At 36.7% G+C, this 25,981-nt stretch overlaps 1 protein-coding gene across 10 annotated transcripts in view; it reads left to right on the forward strand.

Moving 5' to 3' along the window:
- Positions 1–25,981, forward strand: part of MCF2 (MCF.2 cell line derived transforming sequence) — a 108,571-nt gene that overhangs the window by 76,272 nt on the left and 6,318 nt on the right. For 6 of the 10 annotated variants that reach the window (XM_087426655.1, XM_087426656.1, XM_087426653.1 and 3 more), the window contains 15 exons: positions 106–194; positions 1,376–1,442; positions 2,160–2,275; positions 2,387–2,456; positions 4,291–4,383; positions 6,974–7,066; positions 8,472–8,597; positions 9,269–9,490; positions 15,149–15,241; positions 16,344–16,422; positions 17,023–17,089; positions 18,866–18,975; positions 20,570–20,682; positions 24,011–24,123; positions 25,019–25,119. In XM_087426655.1, coding sequence (XP_087282781.1) covers positions 106–194; positions 1,376–1,442; positions 2,160–2,275; positions 2,387–2,456; positions 4,291–4,383; positions 6,974–7,066; positions 8,472–8,597; positions 9,269–9,490; positions 15,149–15,241; positions 16,344–16,422; positions 17,023–17,089; positions 18,866–18,975; positions 20,570–20,682; positions 24,011–24,123; positions 25,019–25,119 — 1,552 coding nt within the window. The other 4 variants (XM_087426657.1, XM_087426658.1, XM_087426660.1 and 1 more) reach the window with 3 other exon arrangements.

Consider the following 25,981-nt stretch of genomic DNA (forward strand, 5'->3'; position numbering starts at 1 on the left):
TATTCACAGTTAAGACCTAGAGAAAACTTAATTTGAGCTAGATTTCCTTGAAGGAGAACTATACCTACATAGATGCTAATTTAACTTTTATTTTCATCATTTCAGATTGAAGTGGTGCATGAATGTCGGGAGAAGAGAAGTTCTGGTCAATCCTCCAGTTTGGACAATGACAATAGCTTGGATGTTTTACAGAAGTATCTTTTATTTATTACCATACACTCATATACACATCTACCAGTAGGAATCTCTGATTCAGCGTTCAAGGCGAATGTGCTTGGAATTTTGAGTTCACAGAATAGGGTTCAACTGGGTGTGACATAAACAGCACTAGATGAGCTGTCAGAAGTTCTAGATTTAGGCATGGCTAACCTATGCTCTGTTTATGTGACTTGAAAATTAACTAGACCTTTTCAGAATCTGAATCTCCTCTTTTGTAAAAGAGGTGAGAGTGAATGGGACAGTGTTTCAAAAACTACAAAGGATTATGTAGATATACAATGTTATTTTTTAGATGTTAACAATAATCATTGCTTTTTTCACTTTTATAATATTATGTTAATATTCCAGACACAACAATATTCATCTTTTAAGTTTTATTTCACAGAGTTGTGAGAAAGTAGCCAGTATTTTGGAACAAATTGTATGACTATGTATATATATATATATATATATATATATATATATATATTCAAGTAATGCTTAAAAATGTAAAGATAAAAAAAAGATGCCAAAGGTAGAAATTAAATTAAATGGGTTACTTATTTTGGGGAGTGAGGAAATGAATTTTAAATATGATGTCAATGGGAAATCATACTAGAAGGAAAATACATTTTATTTTAAAGAGACAGTAAACAAAATTACTATAGAAACTTAAGTATGATCTATACTTGGGAAAACCAGTGTAATAAATCCACTTTGTGTCTTGGAAAATTTCAGAACATTACTGGGAAAAAGGAAAAATGATGCCTAAAATGCTCATATCTTTTTATTTTGAGAGAAAGTGAAAGAGAAAGAGCTCAGAAACTGTGCTATCCAAAAAAATATTCCCCGGATTTTTAGGAATAGCTTTTGTGAGTTTTTAGTAAATTGACTCTTAAGCTTAGTGAGTTAGAAATTAATTTTTTCTTTCATTTAAAAATAACTCCTGAGCCCCGCTCTCCTTTCTTTTAAATATATTTTAAAGAGTCTTGTGAGTGGTACTTATTCTAGAAACCATAGAATTAATTTTATACTTTGATGATAAAACCAAAACTACCGGTAGTTCCTATGCATTAACAATTTTTACCTTAGACAATTTATAATGATAATAGTTGAAACGTTGCAGTACAGTTCTAAAGGAATAAAATAACTGATAAATATGGTCTTTTCATTTTAGCCATGTCCTAAATGAGCTGATCCAGACAGAGAGGGTATATGTTCGCGAGCTGTTTACTGTTTTGTTGGTAAGTGACTCAAATTATATTTTCCCATCTTCACCCCTGCACAATGCTCCCCTGCTGCATTCGTTAGGAAGTGTTTAGGGCAGTCTTATCTTTCTGTCTCCTTCCTTGATTGTCATTTTGCAGCAGTGGGTATTTCTCTCATTGTTTGAGGCTGCATGTTTGTTAAATGTGCATACTCAGGTTCTCCCTCAGTAGTGAGAATTGTGGATTCAGAATTTATTACAGAAGAGATAAGCTGTTCTCTTAGGGATACAACAGATTGTTATAATTATTCCCAGGGTGCTATTTAGAGATTGTGATGTAAAGAACTAAAAATGGGAGAAAAATCTTCATTTGATACAAATGTCATAATATTAATTTGGTCTGAAAAAATCTAAACACTTATTGCCAGTTTAAGGAGAAATTAATGACCTATAATATAAGTTTTCATATTTGGTTTCTATTTTGTTTCCTACACTACAAGCTACTCAGAAGGCCAAAGAGCTGTCACTGTATTCCACCTATTGAGTAGAAAACCTTGACTTCCCTGTCCTGCTTTCTAAAAAAAAAAAAAAATAATAATGGATAACTTTGGAAGCTAGAAGATTTGAATGTTAAAATTACAAACAGCTTCACCCATAGTCCCCTATACATTCTGCTGTATCTCCACCTTTGGTGGCCCAATCAAATATTAATGTGAATACTTTTTTAAGTGAATAAATTATTTATTTTGGGTAGGGCTATAGAGCGGAGATGGATAATCCAGAGATGTTTGATCTTATGCCACCTCTCCTGAGAAATAAAAAGGATATTCTCTTTGGAAATATGGCAGAAATATATGAATTTCATAACAAGTATGTAATTGCTGAATTGAATTTTCTTTTTCATATTATTTAAAGGGTTATTGACCAATTTATTACATTTAACATAAAATTATATCATGTTTTTCTCTGAAATTTTCACAGCATTTTCATGAGCAGTCTGGAAAATTGCGTTGACGCTCCAGAAAGAGTGGGACCTTGTTTCCTGGAAAGGGTTAGTTCAATTATTGTTTAAAAATATATAAATATGGACCAGCAAAATAGCAGCTCATTTTATAAGAACAGATTTAGAGACAAGTAAATATTGTTTTTTGTTTTTCTGCTTTTGGAGGAGACACATCTCTCCAGCAAGTATTTAATGCTAAACTGAGCTTTGTTAGAGAAACTGATGCAATGGGGTGTGCAAAGCATGTAAACAACCATTGTATTCTGTGGTATCAAATGCTTCAATGGCTCAGCTTGTGACCACTGACCCCTGGGTGATCCCAGGAGTCCAAGGACCATCCTGGCTATGAAGATGTGAGAGTTGGGACCATCTTAGCACAAGCATTCTTGACTTGGTTAATTTTTAGCCTAAAAGATGCCTTGGTTTTCCCCTCGAATACGTGTAAAGTCTTAGAATCCAACGTAGCCTGGCTTTCAGGCACCAAGGCATCTATTACAGGAACTTTGCAAAACAGAGAGCCGTCTCTTCTTTTTATTCTACAAGATCATTCAGGGAGGCTCATTTCTCTGTGTCCCAAGAGTGTACTTAGTACAATTGACTTCCCAGGCTTTGTAATCATACTCTCCTCCATTAGAGTTTTCTCTCAGAATGTTCTTTGCTTATCTAGTTCCTCCTCTTCCTGTAAGATCAGTTCTGTGATCTTTGATTTGAGAGTCAATTTAATAGAGGTGATCATTGAAAGCTTCCAAAAAGATATCTTATCTCAGAAAGTGTTTATGGAGTGAGAAGATAATAAAGTTAAGAAAGAACTATGTGTTATTACCTTTCTCCATATATCCTAACTTTAAACACGTTTAAACTATGGCCAAATTCTTCCCCAACTTCTTTAAGCAACAGCAGTCTCTCTTTCCTGTGGACTTCTTTAGTACTTAATGTCTCTGCTACTCATTGGGGATTTTATATTTACTATGCATCTTTACGCATATTCATGAATTCTTTCTCCAACTAGGTGGAAAACTCTTTGAGGCAGAGTCCATATCGTATATATCTTTGTACCTCTCACAAGGTTAGCAGAGTTCTTGGCAACCAGTAGTGGTTTAATAAATGCCTATTGATAGGTTCATTCATTCAACAGCCGTGTCCTGAACACCTACTATGTGCCAGGCACTGTGCTAGGCAATCTGGATACCAAACCCAAGACTATTCACGTAGAAAAACAGGGAGTCCATTATGTACAGTGTGAGTTGTGCTATATTAGAGGTATACAAAAGGTCCTGTAAGAGCCAGGAAGAGGTGTGTGTTGCACCGGCTGATGATAGAAATGATGGCTTTATAGAAGAGATGACTCATGAGATGAATGTTAAAGAGTGAGGAGGAGGTAACCCATTCGATGAGAGTCAAATAAAGATGATTCCAGGGAGAGAGAATAGCATGGGCAGATGCCTAGCAGGGTTATGGCAAAATGATGATGTCTCTGTGATCAACCAAGGATGCTGGAAGTTAGCTTACCAGTTCATTCACTAGGGAACTGAGAGACTAATAGCATAGAAAGAGATTATTTCTTGGTACCCTATTAGCTCATAGTTATGAAAAAGTTAGTCTGTTTTTATACTTCATTCAGAGAAGGCTTTTCTCCTCTAACTCTCAAACTTGGTAAGTAGAAGTTATGAAATTACTTGAATAATTATGTGTCCCTCTACACAGTCTGATGGGCATGCTGTTCTTGGAATACAAAGAGGGCTCCTGACCAGCTGTCAGTGTGGCAGGCCCTTTAGGCCACATTTCCCATGATGCTTGGCCACACTCACTCTTGCTGAGCATTTCTTGATAGGAAAAGTGCATGTTCACAAATTGATATGTTTGAATTTGCTTTTTATCACAGAAAGATGATTTTCAGATGTATGCAAAATATTGTCAGAATAAGCCCAGATCAGAGGCAATTTGGAAGAAGTATTCGGAATGTGCCTTTTTCCAGGTATAGTAATTATTCAGATATTGGATATACTCTTTCTGGAAGAGATTGGGATATTTCTTATTTATAAATTCATTTTCTACTTTAAGTAAGTTATATATATGTAGAGATTAAAGAGCAATTTGACCATCCCCAAAACACACACACATGCACACAAATAAAAATGCACACGAATGTATACAGTCATGCATTGCTTAACGACGGGGATATGTTCTGAGAAATGCATCATTAGGTGATTTCATCATCGTGCGAACATCATAGAGTGTACTTACACCAACCTAGATGGTATAGCCTGCTACACACCTGGGCTATATGGTACTAATCTTATGGGACCACCATCGTAATATGCGCTCTGTCATTGACCGAAACATTGTTATGTGGCACATGACTGTGCTGCTCCCTAGAGGCGACCACTTTCAGCTCTTTTAACTACTTCTTTTGGTGTTTACCTCCATGTTTCCAAATATCATGTTTATATTGCTCCTTCCCACCATGGAAGATTAGAATATCCCTCTCCTTCACTGCTCCTGTCCCCCCTCCCCCCCCATACACACACATACTTCTTTTCCTCCAAATGGTCCAATATAGTTATATTGTAATTTTGGTTGGATTGATATACAGTGTTAAATCATTAAGACCATATCATTTCTATGCTCAGATGAATCGTGTGGCATAAGATGGTTGCTTTTCCTTCCCTTTTGTTTCTCTTGCAATTATCTTTTTTCCTCACTTAATTTTCTAGGTACTTAGCCTTATTCCAGCCCCAACTCTCCCAGTTGTGAGAGTTACATAAATCTCTTCTCAGTACATTTAAACACATTATATTTCCTCTGAATTTTATCTTCAATAAATCTCTCCTGGAGTCTTCTGACCTGCTCATCTAGACTCACTAGGCTGTTGCACAGCTGTCATCTTGGGATGTTGGTGAATGTCATTTTTGAGATTCTGTTCACCTGTCTCTTGCATAGGCTCTCATGGTTTCCCAGGTGCCGTATCCTTCCCTTCCTGGATTTACTCACTTGTTTGGTAGAACACATCCTCCAGTAGTTTTACTGAGAAAGTGCACATTGTAGGTAAACATTTTTGAGAACTTGCATGTTTGCAAATGTCTTTATTCTACCCTAACACTTGATTTCACTTAGGGTAGTGTTTTCGAGGTTCATCCATGTTGTAGCATGTATCAAGTACTTCCTTCCATTTTATGGCCGAATATTATTCCATTATATGGATATTCCACATTTTATTTATCCATTCATCATTTGATGGATATTTGGGTTGTTTCCACTTCTTGAGTACAAGTTTTTGTGTGGACATATATTTTCATCTCTCTTGGCCTGGGCGTGAAATTGTTGGTTAATATAGTAATTCTGTTTAACTTTTCGAAGAACTGTTGGATTGTTTTCCAAAGTCGCTGCACCATTTTACATTCCTACCAACAGTGTGTGAGGGTACTGATTGGTCCACACCCTCACCAACACTTGTTAGTATCTGATTACTTTTTCAGACTTTCAACGGCCATCTTTTTTCAAACCCCACCTTCATCTCCCACTTTCAGAGGTACTTGATGTCTGCAATTCTCTGTGGAGAGGGGGAAAGTGTGTTCTACAACATAAGTTGAGTTGTTCCTTGGTTTTTCCCTCTGCCAACTTGAGATTCACTTTTCTCTAGTGTGCTCAGTTATTTACTACTTGTCCGTTTGGTTTCCAGTTTCCAAATTTTGACAATATTTTTTCCTCTCCCATCTTTGTACTTTTGGGTTTTGCTTTGTAAAAATAACTTTTCCATCATTTTAGTTGATTTTCATGAGTGAGGAGAGCCAAATGCATGTATCAGTCCACCATCTTTAACTGTAAGTTGATAATTATTTGAATTGGATTATATATTGGATTTTATCCATATCCAGAGGAGGGTCCTGGGTCTTACATGGGTATATCCTCTCTTACTCCCTTGTGTTCTGCACTTCCTATACGTACATTTCATCCTAATCGGCCCCATCTTGCCCTAATTATGGACCCTACAATGTTCCCAGGACCCAAAGTCATAACCCTTAAATTTATAGTGGCAGTGAGCCAATAATCAAGTGAAATATAGCACCAGTTGATGAGGGCTGTATTTTTCTTGTGATATTAAAAAAACTTTTCTCATACTCAGTCTGATTTATATTCAGTACAACTTTTTTTTTTTTTTTTTTTTACAATCTATTTCTTTTCTGGGTCTTGGCCTGTGGAACTGAGCCTTTTGTTAATTTTCTTGGATATATTGAAGAACTTTTTAGTCATGTTCGTCTGTGGTCATTCATTGCTTTCTCACCTTTTAAGCATTCCGCATCAATGTGAATTTATATGTAAAAGCTTTTTAGTCTTTGAAATTTTTGAATTTTCTCTCTCTCAAATTCTTGAAATAATGTTTACTATAGTTTTACAGATATACTGCCTCTTATAATTTCTATACCATATGTAACAGCTATTTTTCTGGTAAATTTTTCTTGAGATGTGAGTAACCTGAATGCATTGGGTCTAATGAATGAACACTTGGCATTTTCACAGGTATATGTCTTAATTTAAATTTATTGATAATTATATTTTAATGACAGGAATGTCAAAGAAAATTAAAACACAGACTTGGCCTGGATTCCTATTTACTCAAACCAGTGCAACGAATCACTAAATATCAGTTACTATTGAAGGTAATTACATGAAGCATTTGTTTCTTTCTTTACTTACTGCTTTGGGTCAGATGTGGCAAAGCCATTAAAAAGGAAGTAGTGGGGGCCGCCCGGTGGCGCTGCGGTTAAGTGCAAGTTCTCCGCTTCTGCAGCCCAGGGTTTGCAGGTTCGGATCCTGGGCGCACACCGACGCACTGCTTGTGGCGTCCCATATAAAGTAGAGGAAGATGGGCACAGACGTTAGCCCAGGGCCAGTCTTCCTCAGCAAAAGAGGAGGACTGGCAACAGATGTTAGTTCAGGGCTGATTTTCCTCACAAAGAAAATAAAAACGTTTCCTGGAAAAATTAAAAAAAAAAAAAGTAGCTGACTAGGAAGCACTAGCAATAGGTAGGCTCCGTGACTGAGAAAGCTGGATTTAGCAGTAGAATCAATGCAGTGTGCTCCATCGGCTGGAGGCATAGATGTAAAGCTGAGAATACTGGGAGTCTTTTTAGCTATTTAGTTATCCATACCAGTTACATTGATGTATGTATAGAGTTTACTGCAGAACTTTTACTGTTGTTAAGAAGAACTAAGCAAATATTTTGTATAGTTTTGAGACTGTATTTCATATGAGTCTTCTCAGTGAAAAATGAAGATAGCACACCCCTCATGTAATGTGAAAGGATTACTAAAACGTTTTGTTAAGTATAAATGCAGCATAGCCTGTCTTACAATGTACTTTTACAATGTGCTATGGTATATATGCATAATGAATAAAACAAATTGTTGTATGTAGAGGCCCCCCAAAATGTGTAATTGCTTTAAAAACCAATCTCTGGGGGTACCAGCCTGGTGGCGTAGTGATTAAGTTCGCTCATTCTGCTTCAGCAGCCCGGGGTTCGCCGGTTTGGATCCTGGGCGCAGACCTACTCACCACTCATCAAGCCATGCTGAGGCAGCCTCCCATATAAAAGAGCTACAACTCTACAACTATGATACACAACTATGTACTGGGGCTTTGGGGAGAAAGAAGAGAAAAAGAGGAAGATTGGCAAGAGATGTTAGCACAAGGCCAATCTTCCTATCCCCCCCCACCCCCAAAAAGCCCCAAAGCTCAAAGGTTGCAATCTAAAAAATAAAAATAAAAAATAAAATAAAAACTAATCTCTGATGTGTCCTAATAGCTATTGTTCTTCAGCTCCAAAACCATTAAATGCCCTTTGCTTTATATTGTTTAGTCGATATTCCATTTCTTCCCCAATTTTGACATTGCTATTAAATATGGTATTAATGTGACAAAATAGCATTTGAAAGAAATTACTCAAAAAACTGGCGTTATCTTTGGATTCCTCCTTGAAAGCATGTTAGCCAAAAATTTATTCATTTTCTCCAGCTATTAATATCTGCCTAATATTAAGTTTAATTCTTGACTTCTAATTACAGGAGCTGTTAAAATATAGCAAGGACTGTGAAGGATCTGAACAATTAAAGGAGGCACTTGACACAGTGCTGGATTTACTGAAGTCAGTTAATGACTCCATGCATCAGATTGCAATAAATGGCTATATTGTAAGTAGATTTTAATGATTGTTGCAGTTTTAGGGGGTAAGTGTGTTAACATCCCTTTCTTCCTCTCCTGGAATCAATTGAGAAATAAGAAGTAAGAGGCAGACAAGTGGAGATCCAAATGTCGGCATTATTATTGATAATGCTAAGTGGAGAATTGGCTTCAGATCCGCAGCCAAATGGATTTGCGACATTCCCCATGTCCCTAACAGCCTACCCCTGAGTCTAGACGTTGGGAGATCCCGCTTGAAGGAATGTTGGGTCTTCTATTGTCCCAGAATTGCTCCTTGCCCTACCCTAGGATAGATAGGGAAGAAAAAGATCAAATGTTTACTGTTAGCTCCACCCAGTGGGGAAACTGGGACTGGTAGATGTCGTTCGCCAATCAGGACTGAGGAAGAGATGGGGAGAGTTACCCTGGCTGAAATACCTCTACATGGAGACACGAAGCCAGGGAAAAGGCAGTTTCTTATATCTCCCACTCCCATAGTAATTTGGTACCTATGTGACACCTGGCAAGTTTTAATGTAAAAAGTTATGATGAATAAAATTTTAAAAACTGTATAAATTACGCTTTAGGGTTTTAGTAGCTAGAGCTAAACACTATAATGTTGATGTCAGAGATCTGAACATAGCTCTGCCTTGTACTAATGTGTTTTGATTTTCCATTCTAGGGAAACTTAAATGAGCTGGGCAAGATGATAACTCAGGGTGCATTCAGTGTTTGGATCGGACACAAGAAAGGCACTACAAAAATGAAGGATTTTGCTAGATTCAAACCAATGCAGCGGCACCTTTTCTTGTATGAAAAAGCCATTGTTTTTTGTAAAAGGCGTGTTGAAAGCGGAGAAGGCTCTGATAGATACCCGTCATACAGTTTTAAGCACTGTTTGAAAGTAAGACAATTTGAATTGTCAATGTAATAGTCTTTCATATATACATATTCAGATTTGTATACTTTTTCAGTTCAAATGAGTGGGTTTTATACTTTAGTTGTGCATCCCTTTGTTTAAATGAAATCTTTTTTTTAACCATGTGCTAAGCTGCCTCACTGAAATCTTTTTTTTAAATTAAGGTATAATTGACATACATCATTATATTAGTTTCAGATGTACAACATAATGATTTGATATTTGTATATATTGTGAAATGATCACCACAATAAGTCTATTTAACATTCATCACTACACAGTTATGAAATTTTTTTTCTTGTGACGAGAACTTTTAAGATCTACTCTCTTAGCAACTTGCAAATATGCAACACAGTATTATTTTTTATTTTTATTTTTTTTGGTGAGGAAAGTTGACCCGGAGCTAACATCTATTGTCAATCTTCCTCTTTTTACTTGAGGAAGATTGTCCCTGAGCTAACATCTATGCCAATCTTCCTCTATTTTGTATGTGGGATGCCGCCACATCATGGCTTGATGAGCAGTGGATAGGTCCGCACCCAGGATCTGAACTGGCGAACCCCGGGCCATCGAAGCGGAGCATGCAAACTTAACCACTACACCACCGGGCCAGCCCTTTAACACAGTGTTATTAACTATAGTTGACATGCTATACATTACATCTCCACGACTAATTTATTTTATAACTGAAAATTTGTACCCTTTGACCCCCTTCATCCAATTCACCTACTCCCACCCTTGAAATCTTAAGTAGAAGTCTTATATAGAACTCAGGTAAAGCAGAACTTCTTTGCCTGAAATGAGAGTGAGGGAGGGCAGAGCTTTGCCTCCATCCTTTCCTCTCTCGCTCCAGTCCTAGGCAGTCCCCAAGGGGGCTCCCTAGTGTCCTGCAGAACACAATTTGAAATTATAGTAAGTGACCCAGGCTCCCCCATGAGCACTCTCACACCAATGGTACTGGGGGGAGTTATTTTTTAAATTGTTTTATTGAGGTCACGTTGGTTTATAACATTGTGTAATTTCAGGTGTACATTATTATATATCAGTTTCTATATAGATTGCATCGTGCTCACCACCAATAGTCTAGTTTTTAGTTGGGTGGAGTTTTGGTCGTGGTAACAAGGAGGAATGAGTTTCTTCCTTTTTCTCAATGCAATTTAAAAAAGATAACTTTTCTGTTCAGCATATCCCCACCGTCCTTTTTGTATCCCTCGTCCATTCCCTAGCACCTCCTCCCTTCCTGGATGTCCAAAGGCACCTACAGCTGAATCCTGCCCGCATCTGTCCTGTCCTATCCTTTGAAATTATTCTTCTCTCCTGTAACCCAAACTGCCATTCTGTCCTAATACTAGTCTGGTATTAAAATGTGAGCAGTATTGTTTGAGGAAGTCACTGGCGATCCAATGATACTCCCAACTGGTTTTGACATTTGACAAGAGGAACTTCCAATTCACATGAGTCTGTAATTGGTGAATTTGATTTTATAATTAATTTTATCTTTCAAGTTTTAAATTGTAAAATCAATATAGCGTTTGTTATAGAAAATTTGGAAAATAGAGAAAATTATCACCCTTGATTCCCCAACCACTATCGTTGTAGTCATTTTTCATGAGCATGGTCTTTCATAGTTGTCAACACCACTATTTGAGAATTGATAAAACTTTCAGCAGCAGTAATAAAGAGGACAGGCAGTGTGTCCTGAGATAGGCCTGAGGTGTTTGTGTCAGGAGGCTACCAGATAAGCAGGCCGTGCTTTTGATTCTTCCCATAGGGTCAGCAACCTCAAGCTGTTCCTAACAAGGTTCCTACCCAGGGCCAGGTCTCTGATTTCTTCCTACTGTCTACTTTCCCTGATTCACTTCTGAATCCGCAGCAGCATCACAACTTCTTTAAAACTCTTGCTGTTTTCATAACAAATGCCTAGTTGCTCCTTTGATATTAGCAACCTACCTCCAAGCCCTCAAAATCTCCAAGAGTCTTTTATGTCTCTAATAAACATTGGTTGAGAACCAAGAATTTATGACTGATCTCAGCCAGGGTTCAGATCTCTTGCTGTCTGTATATCTATTCCGTGGGGAGGTACTTTACCTTCATAGGCATATTGGACCCAAATCCATTTGGTTCACTTTTTATTTGTGGGGTGACCTACTTAATACCTAATGTATTTTTGGTTTGTATTGATTTTCCATTTTACCTTTAATTTGTCACAATGATGGGCACACCAACAGAATATTTCTAGAGTACGTTCGAGTAAGGAGGGACTGGTGTCAGGTAACAAAGTCGTGAGCATTCAAACTACAATGGTTACCATGGAAACAGAGGGTGGGATAGATGCAAGAAACATTTCAATGGAAGGTAGGCAGACAGGCTTGTTGACTTACTAGATACAGGAAATAAATAATACCTGACATTTGAAGGAAAAAAAGCAGTCTGATTTTTCTTTGGTTCGCCAGTAATGCCTAGCTTCCTTAACAAGAGATTGGTCAGTGATGCCTGCAAGGATTTAGACCAGGATTACTAGGAAGATGGTGATACCACTGACAGATGGAAGTTAGGCTGTTTCTTAAGCCTTACTATGCTTACTCCCTCTTACTTACCTATCATGAGAATCCAGAGTTAAATAATTGCTAGCGTTACTAATCAGTGTGCTACATAAGAATTTGGGTTACTGGTTTCAAAGTCTTCCCTTTGGTAGAGAGGATCAATGCAGACGCTCTCTACTGCTGAGCAACTTCTCCCTCACTGTCCATGGACTGTTACCTTGACTTCATCATATCAAGCTGGAATTCCATGGCTTGACAATGCACTTTCTAACGATTGTGTGCTATATTTTAAGTTCGCCACTTCTATGCAAAGGAAAGGCCCTAAGTTCAGTTAGTCAAATGGAGAGATTTGAGTTCTTCAGATTCCTCAGTTCATGCATTTATTATTATCATTTTTTTAAATTTAACAAACATGCGCATACTGCTTACTATGTGCTAGGAACTATCCTAAGATTTTACGTATATCAATTTTAACTCATTTAATCCATGTAGCAATTTTATATGAAGTAGGGGCTATTATTAACTCATGATTCCCATTTTGAAGATAGGAAAGCCAAGTTCTAGAGAGATGAGTAATTTGTCCAAGAGCACATAGTTAGTAAGTGGTATAGCGCAGATTCAAACCCAGGCAGATGGCTCCAGAGTCCATGCTCTCAATCACTGCACCATGCTGGAGGGCCTTGTTCTTGTTCATTCATTCTTTCATTCATTCCTTTTTATCCCCATTCTCCATACTTAATCTCCTCTCTACCCCTGTAGCAACCATTCTAATTTATTTGATGTATATCCTTCAGTTTGTGTGTTCTTGTTAAATATATACTAATGTTCTGTGCACATCTAGTTTTAATTTATGTAAATTGTATTTTGTTGTAATTCTCATTCTTTTCCTTTTTGTTTTGGTCTCAGAAACTGTTTTCAAGATACAGCCATGTTACTGTTTTATACCCAGTATCTTCCTTCTAACTGCTTCATAGCGCTTCAGCCTAGCTACATTTTTTGTTAATGTGATTCAAGATCAATGTTTTAATAATACGGACCCAAGAAGTAATTAAACTCTATCCTAAAGACATAAATAAAAGTCTTAAGATTGGTAGTTATTGGTTATAATCCCAGAGTTCTTGACCCACTGGATGACTTTTAACAAGGTAGTTGACATCTTCACACTACCCTGAAGATAGAAAATTAAGTTAAAAGTTGAGGCCCTGAACACTTACCACAGCAAGATGTCTTCAGCTAAAATGCTTTATAATAAAGAAAATATGTTTATAGCTACAAGAAATCATCAATTAAAATATGAAGGATACAGCAGAGACCACAGGGTGAAACTATAGAATCAGCCTCACTATTTAATATGTATATTATTATTATAATATAGTATATTATATAATTATACTCATATAGTTAGACCTTTAACTCTGCCTCCAGATTCTAAAACTGAGTAAATTTTCATGATATAGTGAACATTTAATAAGTAGAGTAGAAACCTTTCAATAAAACCTTTATATTTTGTTATTTGAGAAAATATATACAATCCACAAATTACAAATGGATTGTATTCCAGTGGATCATTTGTAAGTGAGTTGTTTGGAACTGAAAACAGTATTGTATGATAGACATAATGGTTAGATTCCCAGGGTAACTTGAAAAGGCTCATTTAATCTATAATGATATTCTATGTTTATGCAATGAAAAATAACAAAACTATTGCAATTCAAATAAGGGAAAGTTTGGAAAGCAAACTCACACTTAAAAAAGCTCATTATATGATGTAAGCATTTAATGCATGCTATTTAATCCTATATCAACTCTATGAAATAGATATTCTTCCCATTTTATAGGTGAGGAAACTAAAGTTCAGAAAGGTTAAGCAACTTGCACCAAGACACATAGCTAGTGAGTGCTAGAGATGGAATTCCAACGCAGGCCTCTTGGACTCCAAAGCTCATGTGCTTTCAATGTTTTCATGCTATTAAGACAAAACCATGTATTGAAACAAAATCAGTTTAAATAGAGACTGAACATGCAATTATTATTTATCTTAAATCCCAATGTTTGAGCAAAATTAGATTAGTTAGAGTGGTTGAGTAGGAATATAAAGATATTTTCGGAGATCTGAAAGTGACTTCTGACTACATTCAGGGTGGATGTCACAGGCTCTTTCATTAAATGTCACATTTCATTTCTAAGCATAATCCCTTTTCTTTTCCTTGGTATGGGGATCTCTGAAGCACTACTTTTAATGCTTATCAGCTGTAATTAGGGTCATTTGGGGGGTTCGTAAATGGAACAGAGAGTGAGATATTCCTCTAGGTAATTAGGCAGGAATTGAAAGAAAAGAGAAGACAGAAGGGGACTAAAAGAGAATGTGTGTACAAGGGAGAAAATTGCTCAAAATGGAATTAACCAGGCTATTAGCAGCACAGGATGAAAGAAAATGGAAGAGTTTGTGCTTTGACAATCATATGAAGGAGAAGAAAAACTGTGGTAAGGAAGAGAGATTGCATGTAAAATTTCACTGGCTACAAGAAGACATCACTCTCCTATGACAGATCATTTGTTTTCTAGAGAAACTGAGAGGTTAGTGGAAATAGAGGGGATCCTTGTGTTTCTGGCTGGTTCTCCCCCGCCCCATAAACTGGATGTTTACAACTTGTAGGGCTTCTATAGAGATAAGTAATAATTTGTCAGATTAATTTATCTGGAAAATGATTATTAAAAATAACCATTTAAATTAATTTTGGATGATCTTTTTCACTGATGTTTAAATACTTCTGTGTTTGACAATAATTTCTTTTAATAGTGTACAGTTAATATATAACAATTCAATCTTAGATGGACTGCTTGGATGTTTAGATTTATAACATTTGTTTCAATCACTGACATGGAGCATGTAATCTGTACTATAAGTGCATAGTTCAATGAAAACAATTAACTACTCAGGTCTATGATTGTATTTATCATTTCATATTCTTTGAATATAAAATATTTATTTTATCCAAATGAGAAATTCTGTTTCATTTACAGTATAATGGGGGTAGGTTTAATGTAATTTCACATTCCAAATAAAATGCTCCTGAAAATGTTGACCTATGTATTGTAGATGGATGAAGTTGGAATCACTGAATATGTGAAAGGCGATAACCGCAAGTTTGAAATCTGGTATGCTGGGAAGGAAGAAGTTTATATTGTCCAGGTTGGTCATTTAAAAATTATTCTAGAAACTACAACCTGCATTAAGACACAAAAGTTTGAATTTGCAAACAAAAATAATTTTGGTTACATTACAAAAGTTCTCATTCCTTTCATGTAGGTCACTTAAATATTATTGAATTACTCTCTGTGATGTAGTTAAACATTTTTCAGTAGCACGTGTTTTTTTTAACTTGAGATATGCCTGTGGTGCTTTCTAGGGCTTTAAGTTGTCCCAACTACACCAGGAGACTTATCAACTAGGGCTGATAGCCAAGAACATGGCAGGTGCTTCTCTGTCCCCATCAAGTTTCTAAAGTTACAGATTTATAACAGTTCTGCGTTCTCTTGTGCTCGGCATTCAGAGAGTACCTGATCATGAGACACATGTGACAGTTCAGATTTGATTGTTGTTTCTAAAGAATATGGTAAAGTCCTGGCCAGATGTGCTATAATGTCCATCCTGTTTAAGGGAAGGGGAGAGGAATGAGAACATTTCAAGAGGATGTTGTCATTTCAATAAGTATTTGTATCACGATTTGTGACAGGTGACTGTGCTGTTATCTGTTGAAAGGGTTCAGTGTTTTTTCTTTGTTTTAATTCTGTATTAGGTGATTACAGTTCATAAAAGAACATTTTCTTGGTTTGGTTTAAATGTATGACTTCTTGCTATTTTTTAACAAACTTACCTTGTAAGTAATGGGAGAATATTTAAGGACACTTTCATGCTGTCATCGGTTATCAAGATTATTCTGCAATAGATTTTTTCAGAAACAGTAGAACTTGTTTTATTTTACCAAAATTAAATATAAAAACATTTATATTTTTAGAAGAATCCTCCTACAAAGAAAAAATAGGTGAGATTATATTTCACATTTTCTCTGAGCGTTATTACTTATGGGTGATTTCAAAATGGTTTTGACTATTATTTTATCTAATCTGACGGCTAATTATTTGCTTCTTAGAAGTTTTAAGTATCAAAAGTTTGAATATGTTGATTCAGGTTGTAGCCCATGTTTGATATACTTAATCATATTTGTTTTATTATAAAGTGTCCTTTTTAAAAGGAAACATGTCCTCTCCTTCCCCCTTTTTAAAATCTTTAGGCTCCAAATGTGGATGTGAAGATGATATGGTTAAAAGAAATACGAAATATTTTGTTGAAGCAACAGGAACTTATGACAGGTAAATTCAAGCATGCATTCTTCAGAACAAGAAGTACAGTAACAGCTCATTGACTCAGATTTTGTGATAATTTTTACAGGGAATGGGGCTGATATTTACTCTATACTATTTATAATGAAAGGATTTGTTAAGCTAATTTAATAGGAGGTCAAGATTCTGGGGGGTTGTTTAAACTATTTTGGCGAATGAACTTTACACTGGAAAATGAACTTTAGTGCTTGAGAAGCAGTTGCGAAGTAATATAGCAAACTCACTATGTTAATTCTGAGTCCTTCCCATGAGGTAACTCTGCTTAAGACCTCGAGTAATCAGTGCTTGGTAATGTTGGCATGGGGCTAGTTCTATTATAAACTTGAATTTCTTAAATAAAATATTACATGGTTCAGTTCTTTTCCATATTCCAAATTAATACTGGACTTCTCTCTGGTTATTGCAAGTCTGTGAAGGTTTACTCTAATGGGAATGGTATGTGTGTGTTTGTGTGTGTGTGCGCGCATGTGTGTGTTTGTGTGTGTGTGCATGTGAAAGTCATTGGTCTTCAAGGAAGTAAGAAATGTGGCTTCTGAATGATGCTTATATAAACTTTGTTGTATTTCACAGTTAAAAGACAAGAGCAACATAATCAGTTAACAGAACGAGATCAGCTTTCTTTGCAGCAGAATGATGCGTAAGTGATTATTCTTTAACAAATATCACTCCTGTAATCTATGTAACATGAAACAGTGTAATTAAAGTACCTCAGATAAAAACTACCCACCTTGTTAGCCATAACTCATCAAATTCCATGAACACATAATTTTCTCATTTCTATCCTCATACTTGGAGCCTGATAGTCCTTAATAGTTATCTCATTGTTCTTGATGTTAAAAATAATACGATAGTTTGGGCTAATTTTTAAACACGATTACAAATGCTTTGTTCTCAGTATATCCTGGAGGGAGTTGCATGCAGGCTTACAGTAAAACTGGCTGCATTCATGGCTTTCTCTTCAAAATATTTTTGGTCACCTTCGATCTGATTGAAGACAGAGAGTTGTAAGAATGATGAAGGACTGGCAGCCGCTACTGGCCCACAGCTTTGTGGTCGCTTGATGGAGACCACTTGCTGGTGACTTGGCCTCTCATTCTATATAGTTAGAGAGGAGATATGGATCCTGGGAGGGAGCTGTGCCTGACACAACCATGAAGTCTTGGAGGAAGATAGCGGTCCTAAATGATAACACTGCTGGTTTAGAGATGAGGTCCTTGTATTCTTCCTCTAGGAATCTTAAAAGGTGGAGTTTCCATAGAACAGTTGCATGTATGCAGAAAGAATCCCCACACTGATATCAAAGCCTTGACACAGAAGTTCACCAGGCAGCATCTCCATGATGTAGTGATCATTGAATGACTTATTAAAAATACCATTTTCTCTTTGTTATACATCATCTTTCAGAGGTAGCTAAAATCAGGTGCAAAATGTATTGGTTGCTTTAGGAGAACCATTTAAAAATCATAGTGGAAGTCTTTATCTTCCAGGATTCACAATATTCAATCTTTTGTCATATATTATGGAAGTAAAGTCTTTAGATTTCATGTTGTAATTGACTTTATAGTAGCTGCTAGAACTCAACAGTATTAATCAGATTAAGGTTTCATCATCATTTATATAAACCTTACCTAATTCATTAAGCTTAAAAGTTCATAGAGCAACAGAGATTTTTTGTTTATGTTTTTTCTGACTTCTTGAGTTATAGTTGACAATTAAAATTGTATATTTTTATTTTTTAATTTTTTTAAATTTATTTATTTTTCCCCCAAAGCCCCAGTAGATAGTTGTATGTCACAGCTGCACATCCTTCTAGTTGCTGTATGTGGGACGCGGCCTCAGCATGGCCGGAGAAGCGGTGCATCGGTGCGCGCCCGGGATCCGAACCCGGGCCGCCGGCAGCGGAGCGCGCGCACTTAACCGCTAAGCCATGGGGCCGCCCCTAAAATGTATATTTTTAAAAGTACAACTTGATGATTTGATATACGTACACATTGTTAAATATTCACCACAATCAAGCTAATTAACATACCCATTACCTCACATAGTTTCCTTTTTTGTGTGTGTGGTGAGAACACTTAAGATCTACCCCTTAGCAAATTTCAAGTATGCTATACAATATGCAACAGGGATTTTCAACCATATATCTGCCTTGGGTCCAGAAAGGAGTAGTTTTTTCCTTGAATATTAAAGAGAGATCCTGCTGGCTTGGATCCTAGGAATTAAACTTTTGTATATTATGAACTATTATCATATAGGCTTAAATAAGGGGGAAATCAGCTCTCTTTGAATGGATTCTCAGAGCATGTTCTTAACACATGGTATCAGTGGAGGAAATACCATTTTTAATTTCTTATTACTCTTAGACTGTACAAAAGCTCACTTATATGAAGCTCACACATATGTACTATTTCAGAAGACAACAGAGAGCTTTTATAGACACTGAAGAAACTGAGTCAGAACACCCCAGCAGTGTGGTGGAGGTCAGTGAGGCGATGGCGTCAGTTCAGGCAGAAGCAAATACAGGTATGTGTAATGGTCATCCAAAGGTAAGATTCATGGCTGTGCAATTATTTTTATCCTATTGTTAATTTGAAAAATCTACCCGTCTATTATCTTTGTGTAAAGAAAACCAAGTTAACCCATTTTTATAAGGCTCTTATGTCTTGCATACACAACACACTCTGTTGGCGCTGCAGAGCGGTGGTTGTCAAAGTAGTCCCTGGACCAGTAGCATCAGCATCACCTAGGAACTTTTAAGGAAGGCAAATTCTTTAGCTCCACCCTGGACCTTCTGAATCAGAAACTCAGGGAGTGAGACCCAGTCAGCTGTGATTTAACAAGTTCTCCATGTGATTCTTTCCCATGTATGCTCAAGTTTGGGAACTCCTGCTACACAGGATACAGAGATGAATAAAACACATATGCTGGCTTCAAGGAATGCACACTTCACTTACCACAGATTTAGTAAATAGAGAAGAGTTGTTTACAGCTGGAATATTTATTTTTTCTTTCGCAAATTGTGTCATTTAAACAGATTTCAAACAATTTGTTTAATTCAACAAGTATAACACAGCCTGTGTGCCAGGAATTGTGCAAAGCTCTGGGTACACAGTCTAATTAAGATACACTCAGCTGCCATCCCCACAAAGCTAGGAGGGTGGAAAGATAATTCAACAAGCAATTAAAATTAAATGTGATAAGTGTTGTAACAGGGAAGTACAAGGTGCTGTAGAAGCATCAGGCAGGGTCACCTAAGCAGCTCTGGAATCAACAGTGTAGACTTTCCAGGAGAAATGCCTAACAGAGTGCCTGATACTCAATACTTAAGTATGATGGTCCGTATTCTGGAAGAGTTCTCTACTAGTTGAGGAGAAACAAGTTTGACAACCTTGCTCAAATTTTAGTTATCCATTTAAAGATCACTTCCCTCAGGTCATCCATGCCGTGGCCTCCTGAGCAGTCAGGAGAGAGCCTAGTATCAGTGCTTTCATTTGACAGATGAGGAAACCAAGTCAGAGAAGATTGATGTGACTTTTTCAAGGTTACATTAATAGCATAGTATGGCCAAGATGAGATTCTGTTAATTCTCTGCCTACATTAGATTGCTTAATCCATATCATTTCAGTATATTTTATTAATTAAGTGCCTCTTACATGCAAGGCTCTTGTGAGACGTACAATGTATAACACATGGTCTCTGCTAATAAGAGAGATGAGACAAGTCAAAAATAATAATATTACCAGGTAGAATATTATAAGTGCTATTCGAGTGGGACCAGTAAAAATGCTATAGAAAAACTTTGGGGAAGAGATGATTTTCTGTAAGAAGGGGTAAATGTTCTCTGGAATGTTATTTAACTTATTATTATTTGTAATAACTCTCCCACCAACCCCAACTTGAAACCATACTAAAAAGTAAAAGAAGTGTATGACATTCCAGGCCCTTTCTGAAATATCAGAAATTCTAAAATAGTACAATCTAATAGGAGGTTTTATTATAGAAAGATGCTATTCTTGGACCATTGAAAGTTACAGTCTCGATTATTACAGTTCCCTTTACTTCTCTCGTTGTGGTAGACCAGCACCATTAACTGCCACCTTCCATGCTTTTGTTATAGTTTGGACCGAGATGTCATCACCTGCAGAAATCTCTGAAGAACCTGAGGAATGGTCAACCAATTATTTCTACTCTTCTTATGATGATAATGAAGAAGAACAAAGGCCCCTAATGGTTAGTAATGACATATTAAAAGAAATAGATAAAAACTCTTGAGGCGGTTTTACTGATGATATAGATGAGGCACGTAGGGGTAGTCTTCTGTCAGTATAATGACCTTGAGATCATTAGGTGTATTCCATGGCCAAACGATTTGAAACAAGTCTTATTATGAACATTCAGTAAGTACTTCTCTTTGTAAGTAGAACTTGTTTGAGCTATATGTGGAGATCCTACTGAATTTGATGAGATAAGTAGCCAATCATTCCAAGTTTCTATACATTGACCAGTTTTATCTTTAATTGAACTTCACCACTGTGTTTTCAATCTAGGTATGTGAGATAAACTCACAGGACAAAGGAGGGCCAAGTATACTTTAAATATCAGTTTAGATTCCAGATTGGAAAATATGTGAAATAAATGTTACACATTAAAAACTGATAACATCTGGGGAATATATTTTAGTGGGCTGTCAAAAACTGTGCTAATTTTACTAAATCTCAGCATATTAGAGCAAGAGGGCACCCCATAAAACTAAAGGAGGTTGCTTTAGGAGAAAAGTAAGTATTTTATAGAAAAGTAGTTTGCAATGTTGTTAGGATCCCAGTGGATTATTAGAGGGGAGTTAGGACTGTTTAGGGTAAAGCTCCAATTTTCTGAAGTCATCAGCTTGGAGGGTGGGAATGATGCTTTGTAGTGGACTTCTCCTTGGTGCCCTTCAGAGGAAAACTCCAATTTGGCAGTTCTAATGTTGGGGTAAGGGAGTAATGGCATAGATAATCACAAAGCTGCATGGCATCGACTCTGGAATTCTTCCTTTAAAAAAGTAACAGAATATTCTTTATACTAATACTATAATAGCCATAATACATATTTGTATGGTAGTTTACAGTTTACAATATGATTTCACATTTAATATTCACAGTGTTAGTGAGATAAAAGGCAGGCTTTATTATCTCTGATTGACAAAGGAGGAAACTGAGGCTCAGAGCTGGTAAGAAATTTGTCCAGAGTTAATTGTCTAGACCAGAAGTGCTCAAGATTTTTAATGTAGGAACCCTTTACATTCTTAGAAATTATTGATAACTCCAAAGAGCTCTTTTTTGTAGGTTACATCTATTGATATTTTTGTTGTTAGTGCCGTCGAGTCGATTCTGACTTCTAGTGACTCTATGTACAGCAGAGGGGAACCCTGCCTGGTCTTTTGGTGCCATCCTCTCACCTTCCAGTGCTATATCAGACAATGCTCTGTTGCTATTCAGAGGGTTTTCATGGCCAGTTTTTTCAGAAGTGGGTGGCCAGGTTCTTATTCCTAGTCTGTCTAGTCTGGAAGCTCTGCTGACACCTGCCCACCATGGGTGACCCTCCTGGTATTTGAAACACCGGTGGCAGAGCTTTCAGCATCACAGCAACACGCAGCCGCCCCAGGATGACAACCAACAGATGGTGGTGTGGTTCCCTGACGGGGAAATGAACCTGGGCCGTGGTGGTAAGAGTGCTAAATCTTAGCCACTAGACGACCAGGGCTAGCTTTATTGATGTTTACCATATTATAAATTAAAACTGAGAAATATAAAATTACTTATTCATTTTTTAAAATATTAACAAACCCATTATACATTTATATGAATAACATTTTTATTAAAAATGTACATTTTCAAACCAAAAAATTTACTGGGAAGAGTGGCAAATTTAATATTTTTGCAGATCTCTTTAACATCTGGCTTCAGAAAAGACAGCTGGATTCTCATATCTGCTTTTGCATTCAATCTGTTGTGCTATCACACATCAAGTAGCCTCTAGAAAACTCCACTGTATACTTATGAGGATGAGGGTGAAAAAGGCAAATAATGTCTTGATATAGGTTTGACCCTTGCAGACCCTTGAACCCCAAGCAGTCAACCTCCCAAACTTTGGGAACCACTGGTTTAGACTAATAATAAAAAGAACTTCCATTTCCTTAATTAATATTATCTGAGGATGAGAGGGGTAGTTCAGATGTGAGCAAAAAGTCAGGGGAAGCCAGTTTAGGTTTAAACGTTTGTTGTAGATGCTCTATGAAGAGATTGTCAAGAACTGACAGTCTTCAGTAAGCATTTTTCCAGCTATAGTGTCAGAAAAGAAAGCAAATATGCAAAGTTGATTAATGCTTTAATCATAGAGGATGGGAATATGGAAAAACCTATTAGTTCTCCTCTCTTTTCCCAATAATTCCCTGAGTTGTGCTACTAAGGAAAACATACAAAAGAGCAATACAATGCATTCCACATACCAAAAAAAAAAAAAAAAAGAAAAAAAGACAGCCCAGAAAACAAAGAGCACAAAGTTGGAATGAATTGCTCTTTTAGTCTCACGTTACCAAGTCAAAAAGTAAGACATAATGGGTGCTGCTTCCCTTGTAGAGGCCCATGTTGGCGATGGCTCTCCTATTTTGATGAAGCTCCTATGTTCAATGGCAAGGAGCTCTTTCCTGCCTGCTGCTCCGCCCATTTGATAAAAGTACTGCTCAAAAGACGTTCACCCCAAATGATGCGGACATTGTTTTTCAGGTTAATTCTTGTGAACATGCAAGGAATTGACACCACATAATTATTTCTTTTCTTTCATTAAAAAAAATTTAATTATGGTACTCTTACTTCGTAAAATCATGTATTCAATGTGTAAGATGTCGTGCTGGAAAAATTCTCATTTCAGAATACTTTTGGACTTGCAAATTATTATTTCTTCTCTATCTACTTTGTAACCCAATATAGTCGGTGTGCCTTGGATTATATTTAGCTTATTAATGAGTCAAGTTGAAATTATAGCTGCAAAACAGTTAAGCCCAAGTAAAGCACAACATTATGATTTAGCATGCTTTTATTGGACCCAGAGCTTTTGTGCCCATTATTTTTACCTGTGCAAAATGATACAAAGCCCGGAAATCCTCCTGGGGGCATTACTAAATCTTTGTTCAGGGCCTTTGCCTTTTGTCTGTGCCAAGATAAAATTTTCATTAGAGTAGTTTACAAATAACAGTATTTAAAAATTATTTCCATGTTTTTTTCTGGATTTATGCTTATAATTCATGTAACTTAAATTAGTTGTGCTCTGTTATTTTCTGTGTAGTTCATGCTGTAATTTTCTTTTTGCTGCTAAAAATGAATTCTTCAGGTTAAATAAATACATGTTCTGCCTTTTTTTCCCCATTACAAACTGTTTCATGTTTGTTCCTGTAAAGCTGCTGCAGCCACTGCATTTACCATTGAAGTAAAGAGTGAATTCTTTATGTCACAGAGCATGCAGTTATACAAGTGATTTTGCAGTCAAGTTTGTAATGTAATTTTTCAAAACAACCTTACAGTCTCCAGGCAGATATAAAGCCCTAGCAGATTGCAGGAAGAGAGGCTCAGAAGACCTCCTGGTTAGAAATGGAGATGTCATTCAGCTTCTCCATGAGGATGCTGAGGGTCAATGGTAGGTGCGCTCTCCATGCCTGTGATGACCTCTGCCTGGGGCACATGGATATCTAACCAAATGTTCTGCTTTACTTGTATCTTTGTTATACAGTCTCAAGAAGCAGAAATATCACATTTCTTATCAGTGTTTCATTTTCATTGCTTCAGCCATGTCTATATAGCTCACTGAAAGGAATGTTAACCTTTGGTGAGTGAAAAATGCTTTGAAAGAATGAAATGCGATGGGTTTGCATGCTCTTTTGTGGTTTACCTTTCGCTCCGACACATGTGGCTTTGTAATGGCTACAGATTGCATTACGTTTGGTCATTTAAGTCATTCATTAATTCATCACATATTTAATGAATGCCTGCTATGTGCCAGGGACCACGCTGTGCTACTTTACAACATAGCCACACTTCTCTTTATTAGTTCAAATATTGACATTTTAGCCTTATTGTTCTATCCTTATGCATTTGACTTCATATAGCACTGATTGCAAAGATGGTTCTGCCAAATATACTATTTAATTATAGAGAACCCAAAGCAATAAGGAAATATTGTTTGGAAGAGGACTGAATGAAGCTTCCATAATTCTTTTGGAAATTTTATGTGAAATAATTCTATCTTCATTGTGTCAATAACTTTAACTGAAATGCTGCATTGATTGTGTACGCTGACCCTAAAGGTGGAAAAGTGTACATGCGAGGGTGAAAATTAATGATAGATCATTAAAGTAATAACCATTTTTGCTAGTAACCTAAGTCCTTTGTAGGTTACTCAAAGGACTCAAGCACAGCGTCATGAAGGTCTTTGAATATACGCAATAGCTTTGGGAAGATTTGAGCTGCAATGTAATGTATTTGTTTATCATCTTATATTACCATTGTTGGCTACTAATTCATTTATTATTTAGGTTGGTGAAAAATCTAAACAGAAGAAAAGAAGGTCTGATTCCAGGGAACAGTTTGCAGATTTTAACCAGTGACTATAGGTTTCGGAATGCCAAAGTTACAGGTATAATATGAACAGAATGTATACTATTTGTTTAAAGACTAAAAGTTTTAAAGCTCCACCAAATACGTAATTGGCATAGGGTAAGAACCTTTCTACACTTAGAAATAAAGCTGCAAGCATATTATGCTAGAAAGGATTTAATGTTTTCCTCTAATAGTTTTAAATTCATGAACAAAGAAAGATTTTTTAAACATGTTCAACTTTTCCCTATAAGGTGGATAGGTTTGACAGAGAGTTTCAGATATTGTGGTGTCTTGTAAGAGATCCTTCAGAACTAAATACTGATGATATGCTTTAAAGTGCTAGCCTTACTGTCCAAGAATGCTTTACCAGTGTGTTTTTACTCAGTTCTAAGAGTACGGTGTATTTCCTTATGGTAGGTTTCTGCTAAATACACATGCCCACACACACGCGTACATACACACACACAAAACCTGTGTCTGTGCCTAAGACTTAATGTGTGAAGGTAGTATGAAGGAAGGAGAACTAACCTGATGTTCCTTTCTATTACATAAAATTTCTGTATACAAACCAGTATTCTTTTTTTTTTTTTTGAGGGAGATCAGCCCTGATCTAACATCCATGCTAATCCTCCTCTTTTTGCTGAGGAAGACCAGCTCTGAGCTAACATCTATTGCCAATCCTCCTTTTTTTTCCCCCCGAAGCCCCAGTAGATAGTTGTATGTCATAGTTGCATAGCCTTCTAGTTGCTGTACGTGGGACGCGGCCTCAGCATGGCCAGAGAAGCAGTGCGTCAGTGCGCACCCGGGATCCGAACCTGGGCCGCCAGTAGCAGAGCGCGCGCACTTAACCGCTAAGCCACGGGGTCGTCCCACCAGTATTCTTTTTGATTTTTCCCCAA

The sequence above is a fragment of the Ceratotherium simum genome, chromosome X (genome assembly GCF_057802395.1).
Source record: "Ceratotherium simum simum isolate JZ-2026a chromosome X, ASM5780239v1, whole genome shotgun sequence".
Classification (NCBI taxonomy): domain Eukaryota; kingdom Metazoa; phylum Chordata; class Mammalia; order Perissodactyla; family Rhinocerotidae; genus Ceratotherium; species Ceratotherium simum.